We start from the raw sequence: 17,692 nt of genomic DNA on the forward strand, positions 1-17,692 counted from the left end.
CGCCGCGGTGCCCGAGCCTCGTCCCGCACGGGCGGCTGCGGGCGGGCGCCGCGTCCCCGTCTACACCCCCCCCCCCCCCAGCTACACACAGAGCGTAGAAGCAGGGGTGGCTCCGGCGGGAGAGGGGGTAGGGGCGGCCGGCTGCTCGGCTAAAAACAACCCTCTCCTAATAAAGCGATGGGGCCCGGGCCGCGGCGCCGCGCTCCCCGCGCCCTATAAATACGCTCGCCGGGCAGCCGGCGGGCTTTGGCCGACGCGGTCTGCGAGGCGGCGCGGCGCGGCGGAGCGGAGCGACCGCACCGGGGCCGCCGCCGCCGCCAGGAGGGTCCCGGCCCCCGCGCCCCAGCGAGATGCCCCGGGTAGACGCAGACCTCAAGCTGGACTTTAAAGATGTCCTGCTCAGACCTAAAAGAAGCAGCCTCAAAAGCAGATCAGAGGTGGGGGTATTCGAACCCGGCATGCTTTTTCTCGTTCTCCAGGCGCCTAACTTCCTTAACCCTCCTTCCCCCCTTGCCATATTTTTATTCCCCAGCCTAGCGCAGCGATGCCCTCCCCGATCGAAACGCCCTTTACGTGGCGGGGGGGTGGTGGGTGGGATGCGGCTGCTGCCCGGAGGACGGGGCCGGGGTCACGGAGCCCGCGGCGTGTCCCTGCCGCCCCTTGGCCAGGCGAGCCATGAAGGGCGGCGGGGGTGGGGGGGGGGGGGGGTATATATTGTTCGCTCCCAGCAGGTGCCTCTGCGGATTTCTGCGGCGCTGAGCGGGGGGTGGCTGCCGGTCTGCCTGGGGGGCTGCCTGCCGGGGGGCGGCGGGGAGCCGGCAGGGCTGCCAGCCCCTCCCCGGGGCGGGGGGTCCGGTGCCGCGCCCGGCAGCCTGAGCCGCCGCAAGCCGGGGGTGCGGGCTGGCGGGCATCTTGGCCCTCCGCCGCGAGGGCTGTGGGCGGTGCTGTTAGCGAGGAACCGACATGCTCTTTTTAAAAAAAAAAAATATTAGCGATAGCAAAAGACAACCGGAGAAGGTGCCGGTGAGCGCTTCTCACGGCTCAGGGCGCCCCGGGGCTGGGATCCCATTGGGTGGAAACCCGGGGTGCGTTTTGCCCCTCGCTGCCCTTGGCCCCTGCTGCCGCTCCTGCCGCTGTTGTTAGTGCTGCCACTGCTCCTGCTGTCGTTGCCCCGGCTGCTGCCGCCGCGGCGTGCCCAGGGCCGGCACAGCCCCGCTGCCCCCCCACCCCGTCCAGCCGGCCCGGGGCCGCTGTTGGCCGGGCTCCTGGCGCGGTTGTTTCTCAGCAGGGATCAGGAGAGACCCCAGGGAATCCCGTGAGGATTGCCAGTACAGAAAAAGATGGCTGCCGCGGGGTGGAAGATGCCTTCCCGTTTACCTGGCGTAACCGCCGGGGTTAGCAAAGGATTTAGTTTGACCAGTGAAGGAATTACGTTTTGCTGGGGGATGGAAAGGGGATTAAGCTTTTCTCCAGGGGAAGCAGAGTTGTAAGAGAGAGAGACCGAGACGAATCAAGTGAGGTAGAAGGACAAGACTGGAAACGGAAGCGAGGTGGCCGTGTTCATTACGGGCCTACGGCCAGGGATTTTGAGGGCAACAGCTAAGCAAAACTCTTTTTGCCATTGTGAAGGTGTGAGATTGGAGAGGTGCTCTCAGTAGAAAGGTAATCTCGGGCTAGTCGATTTTAATTTATGAAGAGCAGCGTCCTGGCTGAGTAACTCCTCTTGGTGTGCACGTACAGCTCGTAAGGCCTGGAGGTCCTTTCCAGGTTGGGACCATAGGTCCCTCTTTAAAATTGACTGTGCTGGCCTGGCAAACAGGTGGGGCTGCGCTCCGCAGACGGACACGCGGCTCCACCAAGTGCAGTGCTCTGGGTGTTGGGGAAAGAAGGGCTGCTGGGACGGGAAAACGATCGGAGGAACACGAGCTGATACGGCGGGGTTGTAGCAGGTGGCTGCAATGAACTGTTAAAAACGTTTCGCATGAGAAAAAGTGCATGTCATGAGGGGGGTCAGTGAAAGCCGATGAAGGTTAAGAAATTGGATACCATCACTGAGGCTGTAGCAACAGGAATAAACAGTGTCTGTGAGAGCCAGATCTGAAATGGACAGCCCCAGTCTGCTTCAAAATAAGAATATAAATAAACAGTTCTGGCAGAGGAACAGAGGCAGCATACTACAGTGCCTGTTACCCAGCAAGCTGCTGCTTTGAAGCTTGTATCAGCAAGCGTCTGCTTCTCCAGTGCGAATGCCTCATTTTGCGCAAGGATAGCTTTTTATGCGGTAACTAGGATTAAGTCAGCTTCTCAGAGAGGCAGCTTGGGGTGTCTGCAGCTCTTCTTTTAGGTCTGCTGTGTTGGTACTTGGTTTTGATTCCTTGCACTGTCTTAATGTTCTGTGATTGCTTTCTCTTTTTGAAAAGATACCAGAAAATCTGAAGCTTGAATTCAAGTGTCAAAATTGGTTAAAGCAATGATTGGAGCGGGAGCAGCATTATCTGTCTGTGGGGTCTTGGTACTCACATAGCCTGCTATTCCTTGCCTTTGCTGAACTTGTCTCTGCAGGCTATCCATTCTAAGTTCACCAAACAAGTGTCCTGTAGGAAGTCTAGTCATTAATTAAAATTTGTAAATTCAAGTAAGTCCAGGGAGATTTAACAGAACATCCAATGTCCTAGTACTTTCATATGTCAAAGATCTAGGTAGGAGTTATAAAATACATTTCATGATTTTCTTTCTGAAGAAACTTCTACTGTTGTTGAGTGGTGGTGAGCAATCCTAGAATCAGAAGTTATTTTCTCATAATGCATAGAGCAATAAGCTATAAGTTAGCTGTTACCACTCAGGAAAGAGACAAGGAGATGGTCAGAAGTCCTACTAGAGGAACTAAGGAAAACCAGTTAGCTTTGTGATGCTCCTCGGTATGTTTGTCTTGAGTACACAGTTGTGGTGATCACTTCACAAAAACAGCATAATATACTAGACTAGGTACAGAGAATGGCAGCCAGGGTGATCAGAAGTATTGATTGGTTTCCACATGAAAAATAAACATACCAGCATTATTCAGTATGGAAAAGAAGCAGCTGTGGAGATTATGCTAGAAGTCTTTGGAGTGAGGAGTGGCATGGAAAAGGTGAAACCTGACGTGGCTGTTGATTGTCCCTCACAAAACAAGAAGCAGGAAGCACTGAAGGTAATTATCAGGCAAAGGTTATAGTTTTTATGCAGTGTATAATTCATCTCTGGAAATTATTGCAATGGGATATTGGAGAGGCTAAAAGCATGAAGGATTAAAAAAAATTACAAGGTAAACTCTTTGTCCATGAATGACTATCTACCACAGTGGATTGGAGGAGACCTTTATGTCTTCGAAGGTCTCTTAAGCATCAGCTTCTTGGGACCTGGGAAGGTAGGCTAGGGAAGGAGTCTTTCAAAACTCGCCTCTTTCTTATGTTCCCTTCCCAGACATCTGGTGCTGGCTGTTTGGAGAACTAGGGCACCACAGAAACATCTCCAACCCGGTGTGCCGTTTCTTCTAGAACAAAAGCCTCATTAGGGGAAGCCCTGCAATTATCCCTCATAAATGCCTGCCATTACAGTATTATCAGTTGTGTGGATAATTGCATGAGATCCATCTGGCCGGCTGGCTAGAGGAAGTCATACATGAGAAATTAGAGTAAGTGGAGGTGAGAATCACTGAAAGAGTAGTGGCCTTGTGTTGCCTACATAGCTTTGCATCTTGCCTCAGTCTTTTCTTAAGCATGCTATTCTTCTCGTCTTCTTTCTTATGTTCATTTGAAAGAGACTTTTTTCCTCTTTAAAACTGTAAGGCAGTGGTTCTGGTACTATTGACTGTGTAGAACTGGTCGTGTGATACTCTGTCCTTTTTTTCCTTGGTTCTAGTTAATAAATTGCATTAAAAATGAATAAAGTACATTAAATTTTCATACTTATTTCATGCCTACCTTCTTCATACAATTTTCTCATATTAGCTGCAGCTGAAATTCCCATAAGAATGTTACGTCGTCAGTGTTGGGTGGAGAATTGGGCCTCTCTGATAGTAAATGAGAAGAAGAGTGAGTCTCCATTAAGACGTATCTTGGCTTGTTCACCGAAGTGAGCCTTCTCTTACGACCTTTTACAGCACGAGGACCTGTTTCACAATATGTCAGTGAGGCATCAAGTTCTTTCTCTTATACAAATCAGTAATAAGCCTGCCACCGTATTAGTCAGTCAGAACGTAGCCTCCAGTATGACAGTGCTCAAAATATGTTGTAAAAAAATAATTGAAGTCCTGTATTTTTTATGTTCCTTCCTTTCTGGTGATGGATTTCAGTTCAGTTCAGGTCTCTGAATGTTCCTGGATTAAAGCTAAAGTGAGGAGTAATGAAAACTATGAAAGAGCCTTCATTTTCACTGTTACTAATGAGACTAACCTAATACCTTACGGTTACGCGTTTCTTAGAGGTTTTTTCCACCCTTTTTGCAATATGCTAAGTAGATCAGTGGGAACTGATCTAAATTTGATATTACCTCTTACAAATAAGAGGAACAAAATGGCTGACGTTATCATGATCATTTGAGGAAGCTGAAGAAGAAACAACTTTGAAGGTGAAGGCTGACGCGGTTGTAAGAAATTAACTTAGAAACTAGCAGCCTCATGGTTTAATAAGCCAGGGTATGATTGTTCATATTGTATGGCAAGAGTGCTGGTAACCATAGCCAAAAGTAAGAGCTTGCTTTATTATATTGTCGTTTACATTAAAATCTGGAACAAAGCCGTCTGTGCCCTGGAGACAGAGGGACTTCCAGTTGTGACTTCTGTGGAGTTAGGACTTCAACGTGGGTTTCTCAGGCAGCTGAACAAACAGCTGAGGTTACTTCTGTATAAAATAATCTGCAGTCCTCAATGCCCTTTCTTTCCTTTCCATCCCCTTCTCACTTGTTTCCTTTTTTTTTTTTTAATTTTGATTCTTGTTTTCTTCAGCAAAAACTCTCTTTAAGACCGAAAACATCATTTTACTTTTTATATTTTCTTTCATATTTGGAAGGTGTAACAAAACAAAGAAATTGTGAGGTAATAGTGGAATGAAAGGAGGAAGAACAGGAAATGTGAGAAAAATTAAGAAGCAGTGTCCAAACCTGCTGTGTCTGAACTCAGTGGCAAAACTCTTGTTAGATTGCGATCAGTTACTTAAAAGAATGTGTGCCCATTCATTGCAGGTTGACCTCACGCGAACCTTCACCTTCCGCAACTCGAAGCAGACATACACAGGAATTCCCATTATAGTGGCAAACATGGACACTGTGGGGACATTTGAAATGGCTGTGGTTATGGCAAAAGTAAGTCTTGATTCTCATTGCTGCAACAGTTGGGAAGCCACTAGGTGACAGTGAGCAACCTTTGTCAATTTTTAGCTGTGTTTGTGGAGAACACAGGGCAAGAGTTAAAAAATCCAGAACAAGACGATGTAGTTTCACAGCAGAGCAGCTGTGCTTTTACAGCAGTGCAGGTACCAGAGACAGAGCTCCAGGTACAGGATAGTTTCAGTGGAGATGCTTACTGGGAAGCTTCTGTCTTGGGTGTAGCTCAGCTTCAGGTGGAGCTTCTAGAGCTTAGTTTTTGAGGTCTATATAGTGCTCCCTTCCAGAAAAAAATTATTAGCTGACAACAGTTTTGAAAATGTAGGTTACTGAATAAAGCTGCAACAGTCAGGAGTCACTAGTTAATTAGCCTCTGGCCTCAAGGCTCACCTTAATTTCTTGCAGTGCTTAAGCGCATTCAAAATATTGACCGTAACTTCATGAAACACTTCAGAAACCTGATCCTGAAAGGTCAGCTAAGTACGCTAAATTACCTTTGAAGAGCCGTTTGGAGTTGCCTGGTCTGTTACTCACTCTTGCTGTTTCTTTCAAGCAGGATAAGCCTATAGTTAAAATGGGAATTTCTGACATCTTGTTATTCTGAAGCTGAGGGAAAAATGACTGACTTGGACATTAATATAAGTTTTCTTGTTTTTGCTAGCATGCCATGTTCACTGCAATTCACAAGCACTATTCTCTGGAAGAGTGGAAACTGTTTGCTGCCAATCACCCAGAATGCCTTGAGGTACATTTTCGTACTGTAAATTATTATGGTTTATTGCTTTGTTCTGAACTCGCATACAGTGGAGTCTCTTGGGAATGCTGTTGTCAAGTGAGGTTTTGAGGAATGAAGATATTTGCTGTTCTTAAATGCATCAAGGGAAGTGGCTTGTCCTGGTTTAAAAAGAATAGCTGTGTGAGTCCATTATGAAAGTGCTTATATTAAGATGCAAAAAAGCCAAGTTTATATATGCCTGGAATGGAAACAGAGAGGCATCGTGAACAAAGAAGAGGGAAATACTTGGGAATAGGTCTAACTGCTGTGCTTCTGTTGCTGTTGGGAGTTGTTGTGCTTGTGAGGGAGAAGCCGAAGACCACGAATATGAATAGCTTTTGAGTAACCCAGCCACAAGTTGGCCCTGCACACCCCTGTCCTAGGCAGAGTCTTTGCTATCAGGTGTGCAAGTGGACCTGGAGCCTGCGGGCTGGAGGGGCTCAGGTACTGGAACCAAGCAGGGATGAGCATTGAAAGTTGTCGTGAGCATTGAAAGTTGTCAGAGCATGTGTGTCCTCCGTTTACCTCCTCGCACTAGAGCTCATGCTGTGCTGCTACTAGCTGTACTACTGTTCACAGGGTCCTAGCCTGAGCCATTACAGAGAAACACCATTTAGTAAATTGAAACATTGACTTAAGTTCCGACTTTTTCATATATAGAGTTCTTCTGTGTTCTTCTGGCAGGCCCCTTACACCAGGAGAGGGAGTATAAGAGCATGCCTGGCTGTCTCCCCTCCTCCTCGGAGTTCAGTGCAATTTTGAAACTTTTTCTGTGTGGAAGAGAATACTACACAGCTGCATTGCATCTTTACCTGTGGCACATTTTAGAATTATAAAGACTGTTTATTACAGAATTGTCTGAAAGTCAGCCTATCACTTAGGTTCATCAGGGTTACTTATATGCCACTGTAGGGTAGAAAGTGGTCCCAGAAATATGCTGTGTCTGAACACTTCGGCACTTAGCTCATTTGTGGTTCATAATCACTGGAGTAGGATCTCCTAGTGATTAAATACTGACTTGCTCTGTGACCTTGGCTCTCTGCAGAGGATTTGTGGGCCAACAGCTGTGGAAACTATTTTTCTGTTGGAGAGAACTCGTAGGAACACAAAGGAGGAAGCACCCTGCTTGTTTTCAGTGGTGGCTGACTGTGCTTGAGCAAGGGCGTTGGACTGCACAGTCTCTAGAGGTCCCTTCCGAACTCAGCTATTCTGTGATTCTATGTGAACTGGAAGACCCAAATTTCACTCTCTGACAGTGCCCCAAATTTTGTCAGTCTGCCTTCCTGGAAATATACCAAGTTAGGACTTCTTCTGTGTTTGTGTTTATGTGAGTATGGCTGAGCCTTCATCCATCTCAGGCGATTGTATTTGCCTGTGAGAATCCACGTCTGAATGAAGAGCTGATAAAATGCCAATTTTGCTTTATTTTAAAGCCTTTAAACAAAACAGAGTAACACATTGATATTCCCAGGAAGGTATGTATTTCGTATTATGTAGTATGATTTTCACTAATTTCCAGCAAGAGTCCTCTCAAGACTATGCAGAAAAAGACATACGAATTGTGTGTTTATCCCGGTTTTTACAAACTACTACTCCTTTTTGTTCTCCCTGTCTTTCTAGCATGTAGCAGCAAGCTCAGGTAGTGGAAAAGCTGATTTGGACAAGTTAACAAGTATTCTAGAGGCCATTCCACATGTCAGATACATTTGCCTGGATGTGGCAAACGGCTATTCAGAGCACTTTGTGGAGTTTGTGAAGTCTGTCCGTGCCCTGTTCCCACATCACACCATTATGGTAAGTGTGTAGAAAGGATGGAAGGGGGATGTGGGAGTTCTGTCCAGGAACGGGGCCCATAGTTTTGCTGGTAGGCATCAGAAGCACTGTGGTAGCTCCATCAATTTCAGAGTCCTCATTTAAAAAAAAGGAAAGAAAAGAAAGAAAGAAAAAAGAAAGAAAGGAGGGAAAGAAAGAAGTCTGACTCAAACCTCTTGTCTTCCAGACAAATACATGTGGACAGATATCCTGAGAATATAGAGGGCAGCTCTATTCACCTACCCTTTCAATTCAGCAAGATGTTGACTCTGAGCCAAATGACAAATGTTTAATAACATGTTGACATTGTCAGTCTTCCATTGCTGCTAATTTCTGTGGAAATGTTCAATGTGTGCTCTGGTACAGAAGTTTGATGTTGGCATGGCAGGCTGGGTGGATCCCATTTTTTTCCTGCTCACATCCTCCTTCTGACACTAGATGTGACTTCTGATCATAAAGTGTGTAAATTTGTTTTGGTGATTCCAAGCTGAGGTTTGCTGTGGGAATGCACTGACGTTTCTGGCTAGGTGAGGCAAATGGCGATTTTCATCTATTAGATCACCATGAAGACAGCTGAATGTAGACTAATCCTTGCCTATGATAAGAATCTTAGGGGTGTTGTGCGATTGTGAACAGGGTCATCAGGTAGGAAAATAGTCACTGGTGGGGCTTTTCATGCGCCTTCTGTGATGTTACTATCCCTTCTCAGAGTGCTAATGCCATGCTTCCTGTGGGCCTTTTGCACTAAGAGTAGGGTGTTTGCATCGACATGGGACTCCTTGCAGCAGAGCTCTACTGCTCCTGCTTGTTTCTCAGGGCCCTTGAAGAAATGGGTCTGAATTGGTTTCTATGAGAACAGCAGAAGTTCTTAAACAAGCAGCAGATTCTTAAAGAGGCTACCAGCCTTTCTTCAAGCCAGTGCAGCAAAAAATCACGTGTTTAGGCAACGCTTAATCACTTTTTCATGCCAGACATAAAGCTTCACCCATGTAAAGTAAATGTGAAGCAAAAATGATCATAAATGCACACTCTGACTTGGTTCAGTAGGGAACTGCATGTTCAAGCAGCTCAGGAGACTACATTCCTTCTCCGATGTTGGAGGAAGGCAGGGTTCTTGCCTCTGAATGGTGGTGGCATTGGATAATAGAAGTGGGCTGGAATGCCTGTGGGGTTCTGGGTTACCGTAGGCTAATGAATAGACATCCTTCAACAGCTATCAGCAGATGTGAGAACTTTTTTGGTATGGCCATATTTCCCATGGCTTTGGGGAGAGCTTTGGAAGTATGAAATGATAGATGTGGGCTTTTTAGCTTCCTGCTCTGTGTTCACTGCGGTGAGGGAAGGAGCTGTTTCCTTGCTTTGGATCTGAAGTATTGTGCCTAGTCATGTGATTAGTTCGGTGTCTTTGGCTTGAAGAGTTGTAGGCTGCAGCTTAAACCACATAGTTTTAAAAAAACATCTTCCCTGTCAGGAGAGGAAAGAAAATTGTGTGTCATCCCCTCCTCCAATTTCCCACAGAGTGCTGACTTTGGTGACTGTGGACGGAACTCAACCAAGATGAATTGCCCAAAAGGCACAGGAGGTCAATGTCAAAGTCAGGTATCAAGCCCAGATTTTAGTCCAGGGTCCTTAAGCCAGTCTCATCTACCTCTCATCTCTGTTAAGCTACCTGCTTAGTTTCTCTGCTTCTGTGACTAAGGTTGTTGTTACTTCAAGTCTCATTGTCCTGACAGCACCACCTGCTTGAACGCATATACAGCCCTGACCTGTTCACTTGCCTTCTCTGATTGTAGCTTCTTTCTCTGAACATGGTTTGGTATAGCTCATGTTTTTCATCTCATGCACGGGGTTAATTTCCATTCCATTCCTAAAAGCATGCTAACAAACTTGGGGTGTTCAAAAACCTGCTGTTTTCCAAAGCCTCCAGAGTCTGTGCAGACCCTGAAAGTCTCTGATTCAACTAGGGATACATGCCTCTACCCACTTCCAAATGAGTTTACTTTACACTGTGTGCCAAAATGGCCTTTTGAAGCTATTCCTGGCTAAAATGCAGGAGCTTGTCTAAGCTCCTTTTTATGATACTCTGGAAGACATGTCCTGCTGCTACCTGTTCTGTCTGCTTTGAAGTCTCTGTGCTATGCCTGCAGTATACTCTCTGCTGTTGTGGCTTTCAAACAAAAGGGTTAGCAGTTAAACAGAAGGTATAAAAATAAAGAGGCTTTCTCATAGCTGAAAGTGATCTCCAGGACCTTGCAGGCTGTCTTGTTTGCTTTCCTCAGCATGACCATTCATTCCACAGTCAGCTGCACTGCAGTACACAACAGTAACCCAACCCCGGGTCTCGGGGAATGTGTGTTCCCAGGGGCCATGTCATGGGTTCAGCTCTGGGGCTGAAAGGTGATGTGCAAAGCAACTGCGGTTGACGTAGTACTCTCTGTGGCCGATACTCCAGTGCAGGTGGAGGGTGTCTCTTGTGTAACAACCTTTCAAATGTCTGTTTTTGCCTTTTTAAATACTTGATTTTATAATCCCATTACCTTATTTTCTTCTGCCTGGCTCTGACACAAGCTCTTTTCACTCCTGCCTTTCATATTAATTTGCAAAGAAGATCAGTTTCTCCACAGAATACAAAGGATAGGGAGCGCAGATGGGCACAAAGGTACAATATGACTTGCCTTAAATCAGTCATTAGACTGAGGATGAAGGAAGCAGCAGTATTCAAGTCTCATGAGTGTCTCACAAATGTGGCACTGCCCCCCCGAATCAAGAGTAATGGTCCAGTGGGGTGCTTTGCTGTAGCACAGCGTCATGTGCTGGGGTTGTGCCTACTCACTGAAGTCTAAAGCAAAACTTCAGTTGACATTCATGATAAAGGGTCAGAGCCTTTATATTACAGTAAGTGTAGTCCATATTTGTTAGTGTAATTGTGGACGTTAGGGTTCTTCCATTTTGCTGGAAGTCTGTTTAGCAAGCTAACATATCTTTGCCAGCAAGCTTTGCCAAGTTTTTATCCTCAATTTGTCTTTTCTTTTCATAGTGTTCTCTGTTCATTGTACAGAAGAAACCGTAGGGAGGGGAGCAAGGAGTGTGGCAGGAAGGAGAAGCCTGGGGCAGGAGCATGCTTGCAGATGCAGTAGCACCTACAAGATATGGGCCAGAGAGGGAGGCAAGCAAAATGGCAAAACAGGAGTAGAGGGAGACAACAGGGGCCAAAAATTGTTGCTCCCCTGGAAGTCAGTAGCAGAACTTCTCAGAGCCTTAGTGGAGGCAGAATTCAGACAGAGAAAGCCATGCAGGCTGCTCCCAGTTTATCTCTAGAACAAGGAGCAGAGTCAGTCCAGTCATGGTGTGTCTACCAGGGCTGGGGTCTCAGAGCAGGGGCCAGCTGGGATGCCAGGGTAGGAAACAGCAATGCTGCCAAGGCTGTCTTGAGTCAGGCACAATACTGAGTGCAAACAGCCACCTGGTGTGGCTCAGCCTTGCAAAGGGCATCATCTCTCCATTTTACGGTAAAGCACCCCTTGCTTTGGTGGGTGGGAAGTGTCCTTTGGCAGTGTTCCTGATAGTGTGGAGGCACAGACTGTGCTTTCCTCTAAGATACAAGAAGAAAGTTTTGAGAACTGTTGTCACAGACACTTCTCCACAGCTTGATCCATTGCCATTTGCCAGCAGCTTTCAATCAGTGCAGCAGTGTTCCTGTCTTAGTCAGTGTGAGTCGATATTTATAGCAGGCTTTTATGAGGCACAGTATCAAATGCCTGACTGAAATTCAGAGGCACTGCCCTACTGTGTTCACTAATTTTGTATCTCTGTCAGAGAAGCTGTAGCCTTTATAATCTTGTTAGGTGAAATCTTGATCCCATTAAAGTCAGTAGTGAAACTCTCTGACTTTTCTGAGGCCGGGGTTTCCCTCGGGGCTGACCCACAGTTCAGTCATCCTGGATAGTGCTAGAATGAGCCAGGCTGTCACTCACTTGAAACCTTACACTGAGTGATGGTATAGCTGAATGTCGCCCTGCGTGTGTAAGGCCAGGCCCACAGCCAGAGTAATTTGTTGTGGCCCCTAATAACTGACCACACTGAAAGCGTGGTAGTTTATCTGACTTTGCTACTGATGCTGTTACTTTACTACCGGGGCTTTTACAAGCAAAGTTAGATTAGCAGTAAGGTAATTACTGGGCTATATGTCTTTCAAGAAAGACAGTTCTGCAGCAGATCAGAAATGCATTGGTACGTGGGCTCATCATTAAGATGAGCATGGTTTTCACTAATACAGTACTTCCACCAGTTACTGTGTTCCTTGACTGCTTGCCCAAAAGCACTACCAAATGTATTGTCTGTAGTGGCTTCTTTGTACAAGTTCCAATTACTTTACTTGCTTTATATTCTTAGTTAATTTTAAAGGGGTTTCATTTCTATAGTCTCAGTCTTTCTATATTCACTTTTTCAGACTTTTTTTTAGCTTTACCTTACAGGTGGGTCTTTCAAAAGCTCTTTTACCTCTATTCAGCTGTCATACTGGCATCTATGGTAAAGCAAGCATTGGTTTCAATGGAGGCAGAGTTCAGCTGGATGTCAGACAACAGCTTTCCGTGCTCTTCAGCTGTGATACTAGGGTCCCTTCACATACAGATAGCTGTGCCTCTCTTGTGGTGTTTTTTTTTTGTGCTTTCTGAGGCCTGCAAAAGGTGCCTAAAAGAAGCAAGCCTGTCATCATCAGGTTGAAGTCTGCTATGTAGAGCTCCACGTCTTCCCTGAAAATTTGTTAAGGATCTGCAGATTCAGAAAGACAGAAATCACTGCTGTGTGTACATGCATTCCAGGAAAAAAATGTATGCTGGGGACATAAGTGCTTTTCCCTGCTAGGATGAGCATTTTGAATCAACATATGCAGTTCCAACATTCTCTAGCAGTAACTTAACATTAAACGTCTGGTTAGCATTTCTGAAGAGACAGTTTGGCAGCCCACTATGCTCTGCTAATAAGACACTGCTGTTTAAGTTAAATACATAGTTGATCCTAAATCTCATGGAGCCACTGACTTTAATACCTGTTCGTTCCTGTTTTTGAATCTGTTGCATGTACTCCCGTCTTTCACCAAGTTGTAATGTGCTGTGTGTCATACTGCACAGGTATACTGCCTTCCAGATGTAAACTGCTTCCTTAATGTTGTAAGCAGCATGCTCTCCATCACCCCACCTTGGAGTATACTTAGTATAACAAATTACCACTCAGCAGAAAGGAAGCAGCACTTAGCTGGAAACACTGTACCTATTATATATTCTTTATTTCACGGCTGTTCTATTTTATTTTATTTTATTTTTAATCAATGTCATGCAGTTTTGAGCAGAGTTAAGTGGTCCTGTGTCTTAGACCACAAATTGCTGCCTAACAATATCATTGTTTTCCTAAGTGCCTCAGGTGGTGGCTTGTCAGCTGTTTCAGGCTAATGAAAGGGGGAAGTAAAATTCGTTAAATAAATCATGAAATAGGAGCGAAAAATCAGTAAGTGGAGAATAGGCCTTGCCCAGCATTCCCTGGGTAGCTCCTGTTGACTTCAGCAGTTCAGTTTTAATAAAAACTAAGAAAATATTAAGCAAGGATTTTAGGATTTGCCTCCTGCTCTGCCCCTATCAGTACTGCTACAAACACTTGCGAAGTCCTGGAATATCATTATGTTAACAGGTTTCTGAGCATATCTAGATCCTAAATTCAGTTCTCTACAAATGAATAGCCCAGCTTAGTACAAGTGCAAAACAGGTGATTTGGGCAACTGGACTTGCATTTCAGGCGGATTTATTTTGTGCAGTTTTTCTAGTTAGGATCATGCTGTAGACAGGAGACAGAGCTAAAATCCAAACCATACTTGGTTTTCAAACGTCTGATGCGATGGTGGGCGTGAGGGGATTCATCCCATAGCACTGAAGGAGCTAGCGGGTGTTACAGCAGGAACCCTCTCAAACCAAAGGTCTTGGGAAGTCTGGGGAGGTCCTTGCTCACAGAATTTTAGCCAACATTGTTCCAATTTATAAGAAGGGTGTGAGGGAAGACCCAGGAAACTGCAGGTTAGTCTAACCTCAGTAGTTGGATAAACAATGCAGAAGATCATACTGGGTGCTATTGAAAGATATTTGAAGAACCAGGCAAGATTCAGGCATAGTCAACATCAGTTCACAAAGGGAAAGTCCTGTTTATTTTAATATCCTTCTATGATAAGTTCACCTGCCTAGTGGATGAAGGGAAGGTGGTGGATGTAGTTTTCCTGGAGTTTAGTAAGGCTTTTCATACTGTCCCTCACAGCATGCCTCTGGAAAACTTGTTCCAACTGTGATATGAGCAGGTAGATGGTGTGTTGGGTCAAGAACTGGCTGAACAGCAGGGCTCAAATGTTTGTGGTGAATGTGGCTGCACCTGGCGGGTGATCGGTCACCAGTGGTGTTCCTCGGCGCAAGTCTAGGGCCGGTTCTGTTCAATGTTTTTATCAGTGATCTGGAGCCAGGGGTTGAATGCACCATTAGCAAGTTTGCTGATGATACGAAACTGGGAGGTGCTGTTGACTTTCTCGAGGGACAAGAGGTCTTGCAGAGGGATCTAGAAAGATTGAGCATTGGGCAATCATCAATGGCATGAAATTGAACAAGAACGAATGCCAGATTCTGCACCTAGGATGGAGTTATGCTGGGCACAAGTATAAACTGAGGGAGGAGTGGCTGGAGAGCAGCCCTGCCGAAAGGGAGCTGGGGGTGCCGGCCTGCAGCAGGCCTGGCAGCCAGGAGGGCAACGGCGTCCTGGGGTGCATCCAGCATATCACAACCAGCTGGGCAAAAGAGGGGATGATCGATGTAGGTCCTTCCAGCTGAACTCCTATTCTATTCTATTCTATTCTATTCTATTCTATTCTATTCTATTCTATTCTATTCTATTCTATTCTATTCTATTCTATTCTTCTTCTTGCCACCTCCTTTCCCTGCCAGTACATGCTGAGGAAATCTTTCACGCCATTTGTTCCCAGCCCTGCACTAGCAGAAGGGGTTGAATGGGTGATCATGTCCCATGCTAGGCATTGGCTGTCACTCTGTGGGGTGGAGGCATGTACCTTCTGGTGGGGGAGAGAGCTGCGGATCATCTCGAGATAATATGAGCACCTGAACAGACTTGCAAAAAGGATGTGCTAAGTGCATGGTTTTTTGAGAGTCTCCAGTTCACCTGGGTCTCCACAGGATGGCAAAAACCCCACATCTCTGACACCTGCAAGACTCAAAGATCACGACCTCAGTCTGAAGTCCTCAGGAAGTCCTCCAAAACTAAACGGCTGCAAATCTTTCTGAGGTGACGCAACACAAGCGCGGGGCAGGCACGAGAGCGCTGTTTGTGCATCACTGGCCAAGAAGCACAGCGGAGCACGTCTGGAAAGGCAAAAAGGATGCTTGTCATCGATACGTGTCATACTTTGGAAAATATGCCACCGTACCGCACACCTCTTCTGCTTCTTCTTTTGTGTGTGGTCGGTCCTGATTCTCATACTTCAAGTCCCCACTCTTCAGGAAGCAGGGACTGCTTGGCCTGTATTCCTGCCGCTACTTTCCGTAGCTCTGTCACTGTCCTTTGCCAGACTGCAAGGGATATTTTTTTCAATCTCAAGTGAAGAATGCATCCGCCTGCTCCTGGCTACACCTGCATGTTGTGTGAATGCTTGTGAGCACTGGCTCTGAAGTAGGTTCAGAAATATAAAAGAGCATCAAATAAAAAGAAGAAAATAAAAATAACGTCCTGCTTCCACTTGGTAACCTGTGTGCTAGGTGTCCTTGAAAGTGATTCTGGAGCTGCAAACCCCCTGGCATTTCAGGGAAACAGCAGTCTCCTCGTCAGTCGACTCACGGTGGGCACAGGCAAGCGTAGACTAGAACAGGACAGGGCAGTTACGCTGTGCTCTGCCTAGAGTTATGCCCGACAAGCTGTGACCTAGGCCTGAGGGGCCCGCCCAGGAGAGCAGCTCTCTGCAGTGCAGGTCCTGGGCCCATCCAGGGGAGAGGGGCAGAGACAGGCATACCTACAGCACAGCTCAGGCAGGGACGGAAGGCCCCAGTGAGCTGAGACACCGTGTCCCCTGGGCCCTTGGCAGGAGGTGGTCCGGGTGGGGGTCCCAGGGGCGGCTGGTCCCAGCCACTGAGGCCTGTGAGCACTCCCAGGGCCCTGGCAGAAGGAGACCCGCTCTGCTCATGTGCTCTTCTTTCGACATTTATGGGTGGCCACTTTGGAGGCAGAGTGTTGGGCCAGACAGGCCTTCGCTCTGGTGGGGTACTCTTGTTCTCTGGCTCTTTTTCCAAGGGAGACAGCTCAGGCATTTCTGAAAATCAGCACAAGGAGAAAAACAAAATCCTTGGAGAAGCGACAGGTATGGGTCACCTCAGAAAGATTTGCAGCCGTTTAGTTTTGGAGGACTTCCTGAGGACTTCAGACTGAGGTCGTGATCTTTGAGTCTTGCAGGTGTCAGAGATGTGGGGTTTTTGCCATCCTGTGGAGACCCAGGTGAACTGGATGAACACAGAAGACTCTCAAAAAACCATGCACTTAGCACATCCTTTTTGCAAATCTGTTTGGGTGGTCAAATGCTCAAGATGATCCACAGCTCTCACCATTCCATCCCTTCTGCTAGTGCAGGGCTGGGAACAAATGGCGTGAAAGATTTCCTCAGCATGTACTGGCAGGGAAAGGAGGTGGCAAGAATAAGAATACACTAGACTAGACTAGAGTAGGCTAGACTAAATAGCATAGAATAGAATAGCATAGAATTGAATAGGAGTTCAGCTGGAAGGGACCTTCATCGACCATCTAGTCCAACTGCCTGAACCATTCAGGGCTGACCAAAAGATAAAGCATGATATTAAGGCCATTGTCCAAATGCCTCTTAAAGGCTGACAGGCACGGGGCATCGACCACGTCTCTAGGAATCCAGTTCCAGGCCTTGCCCGCGTTCTCGGTAAAGAACTGTTTCCTCCTGTCAAGTCTGAACCTCCTCTGAGAGAGGCAGCTTTGAGCCACATGTCCTGGCACTGGATCCCAGGGAGAAGAGATCAGCATCTCCCTCTGCACTTCCCCTCCTCAGGAAGCTGCAGAGAATGATGAGGTTGTCCCTCAGCCTCCTTCTTTCCAAGCTAGACAAGCCCAGTGTCCTCAGCCACTCCTCATAGCACATGCCTTGCAGCCCTGTCACCAGCTCTGTTACCCTCCTCTGGCCCGTTCCAGGACCTTAGCATGCTTTTTAAATTGTGGGGCACAGTTTACGGGATTGCGTTCTCATACTGTGTTCCCCCACAGTATGGGAATGCAGCTAGTACAGCTAGAGTGATTTATTTCAGGATGTGCTGTGTCAGCATACATTTGCCTTGTGCGGCCCTTTGCAGGGAGGAAAGCATGGTCTTAAAATGTACTGGTCAGCTGTTTGTTTTCAAGCATAACTCAAAGCATAGGTTTTAGCTCATAAATCCCATGTTGTTTGAAATCCTTGCTCCTTAAAGACTGTCTTTTTCCTAAAAGCCCTCTGGGACAGGGGGCACTCCTGGCAAGGGAGTTAATCTCTGGCCTCACTGTGTCTGCTGATCCATCAGATCATGTTTGGACACATGCAAGGGCCTGTTCGTCACACTGAGCTTGCATCAAAATGTTGAGATTCTTTAGCTGAATGGACGTACGCTGGCAGCTTTCTGCACTCATTGCACCAGTTTTGCAAACTAACTACCACCT

General features: G+C 46.6%; 1 protein-coding gene across 3 annotated transcripts in view; it reads left to right on the forward strand.

Moving 5' to 3' along the window:
• The first annotated feature begins 228 nt into the window (after positions 1-228).
• Positions 229-17,692, forward strand: part of GMPR (guanosine monophosphate reductase) — a 41,735-nt gene continuing 24,271 nt past the window's right edge. Inside the window, exons 1-4 of one of the 3 annotated variants that reach the window (XM_075416860.1) lie at positions 229-437; positions 5,221-5,340; positions 6,023-6,106; positions 7,757-7,930. In XM_075416860.1, coding sequence (XP_075272975.1) covers positions 351-437; positions 5,221-5,340; positions 6,023-6,106; positions 7,757-7,930 — 465 coding nt within the window. In that variant the 5' untranslated portion in view covers positions 229-350. Of the gene's footprint in view, positions 438-998; positions 3,191-5,220; positions 5,341-6,022; positions 6,107-7,756; positions 7,931-17,692 lie in introns of those variants that run through there. The other 2 variants (XM_075416858.1, XM_075416859.1) reach the window with 2 other exon arrangements.

Source organism: Opisthocomus hoazin, chromosome 3 (genome assembly GCF_030867145.1).
Source record: "Opisthocomus hoazin isolate bOpiHoa1 chromosome 3, bOpiHoa1.hap1, whole genome shotgun sequence".
In the NCBI taxonomy this organism is placed as follows: domain Eukaryota; kingdom Metazoa; phylum Chordata; class Aves; order Opisthocomiformes; family Opisthocomidae; genus Opisthocomus; species Opisthocomus hoazin.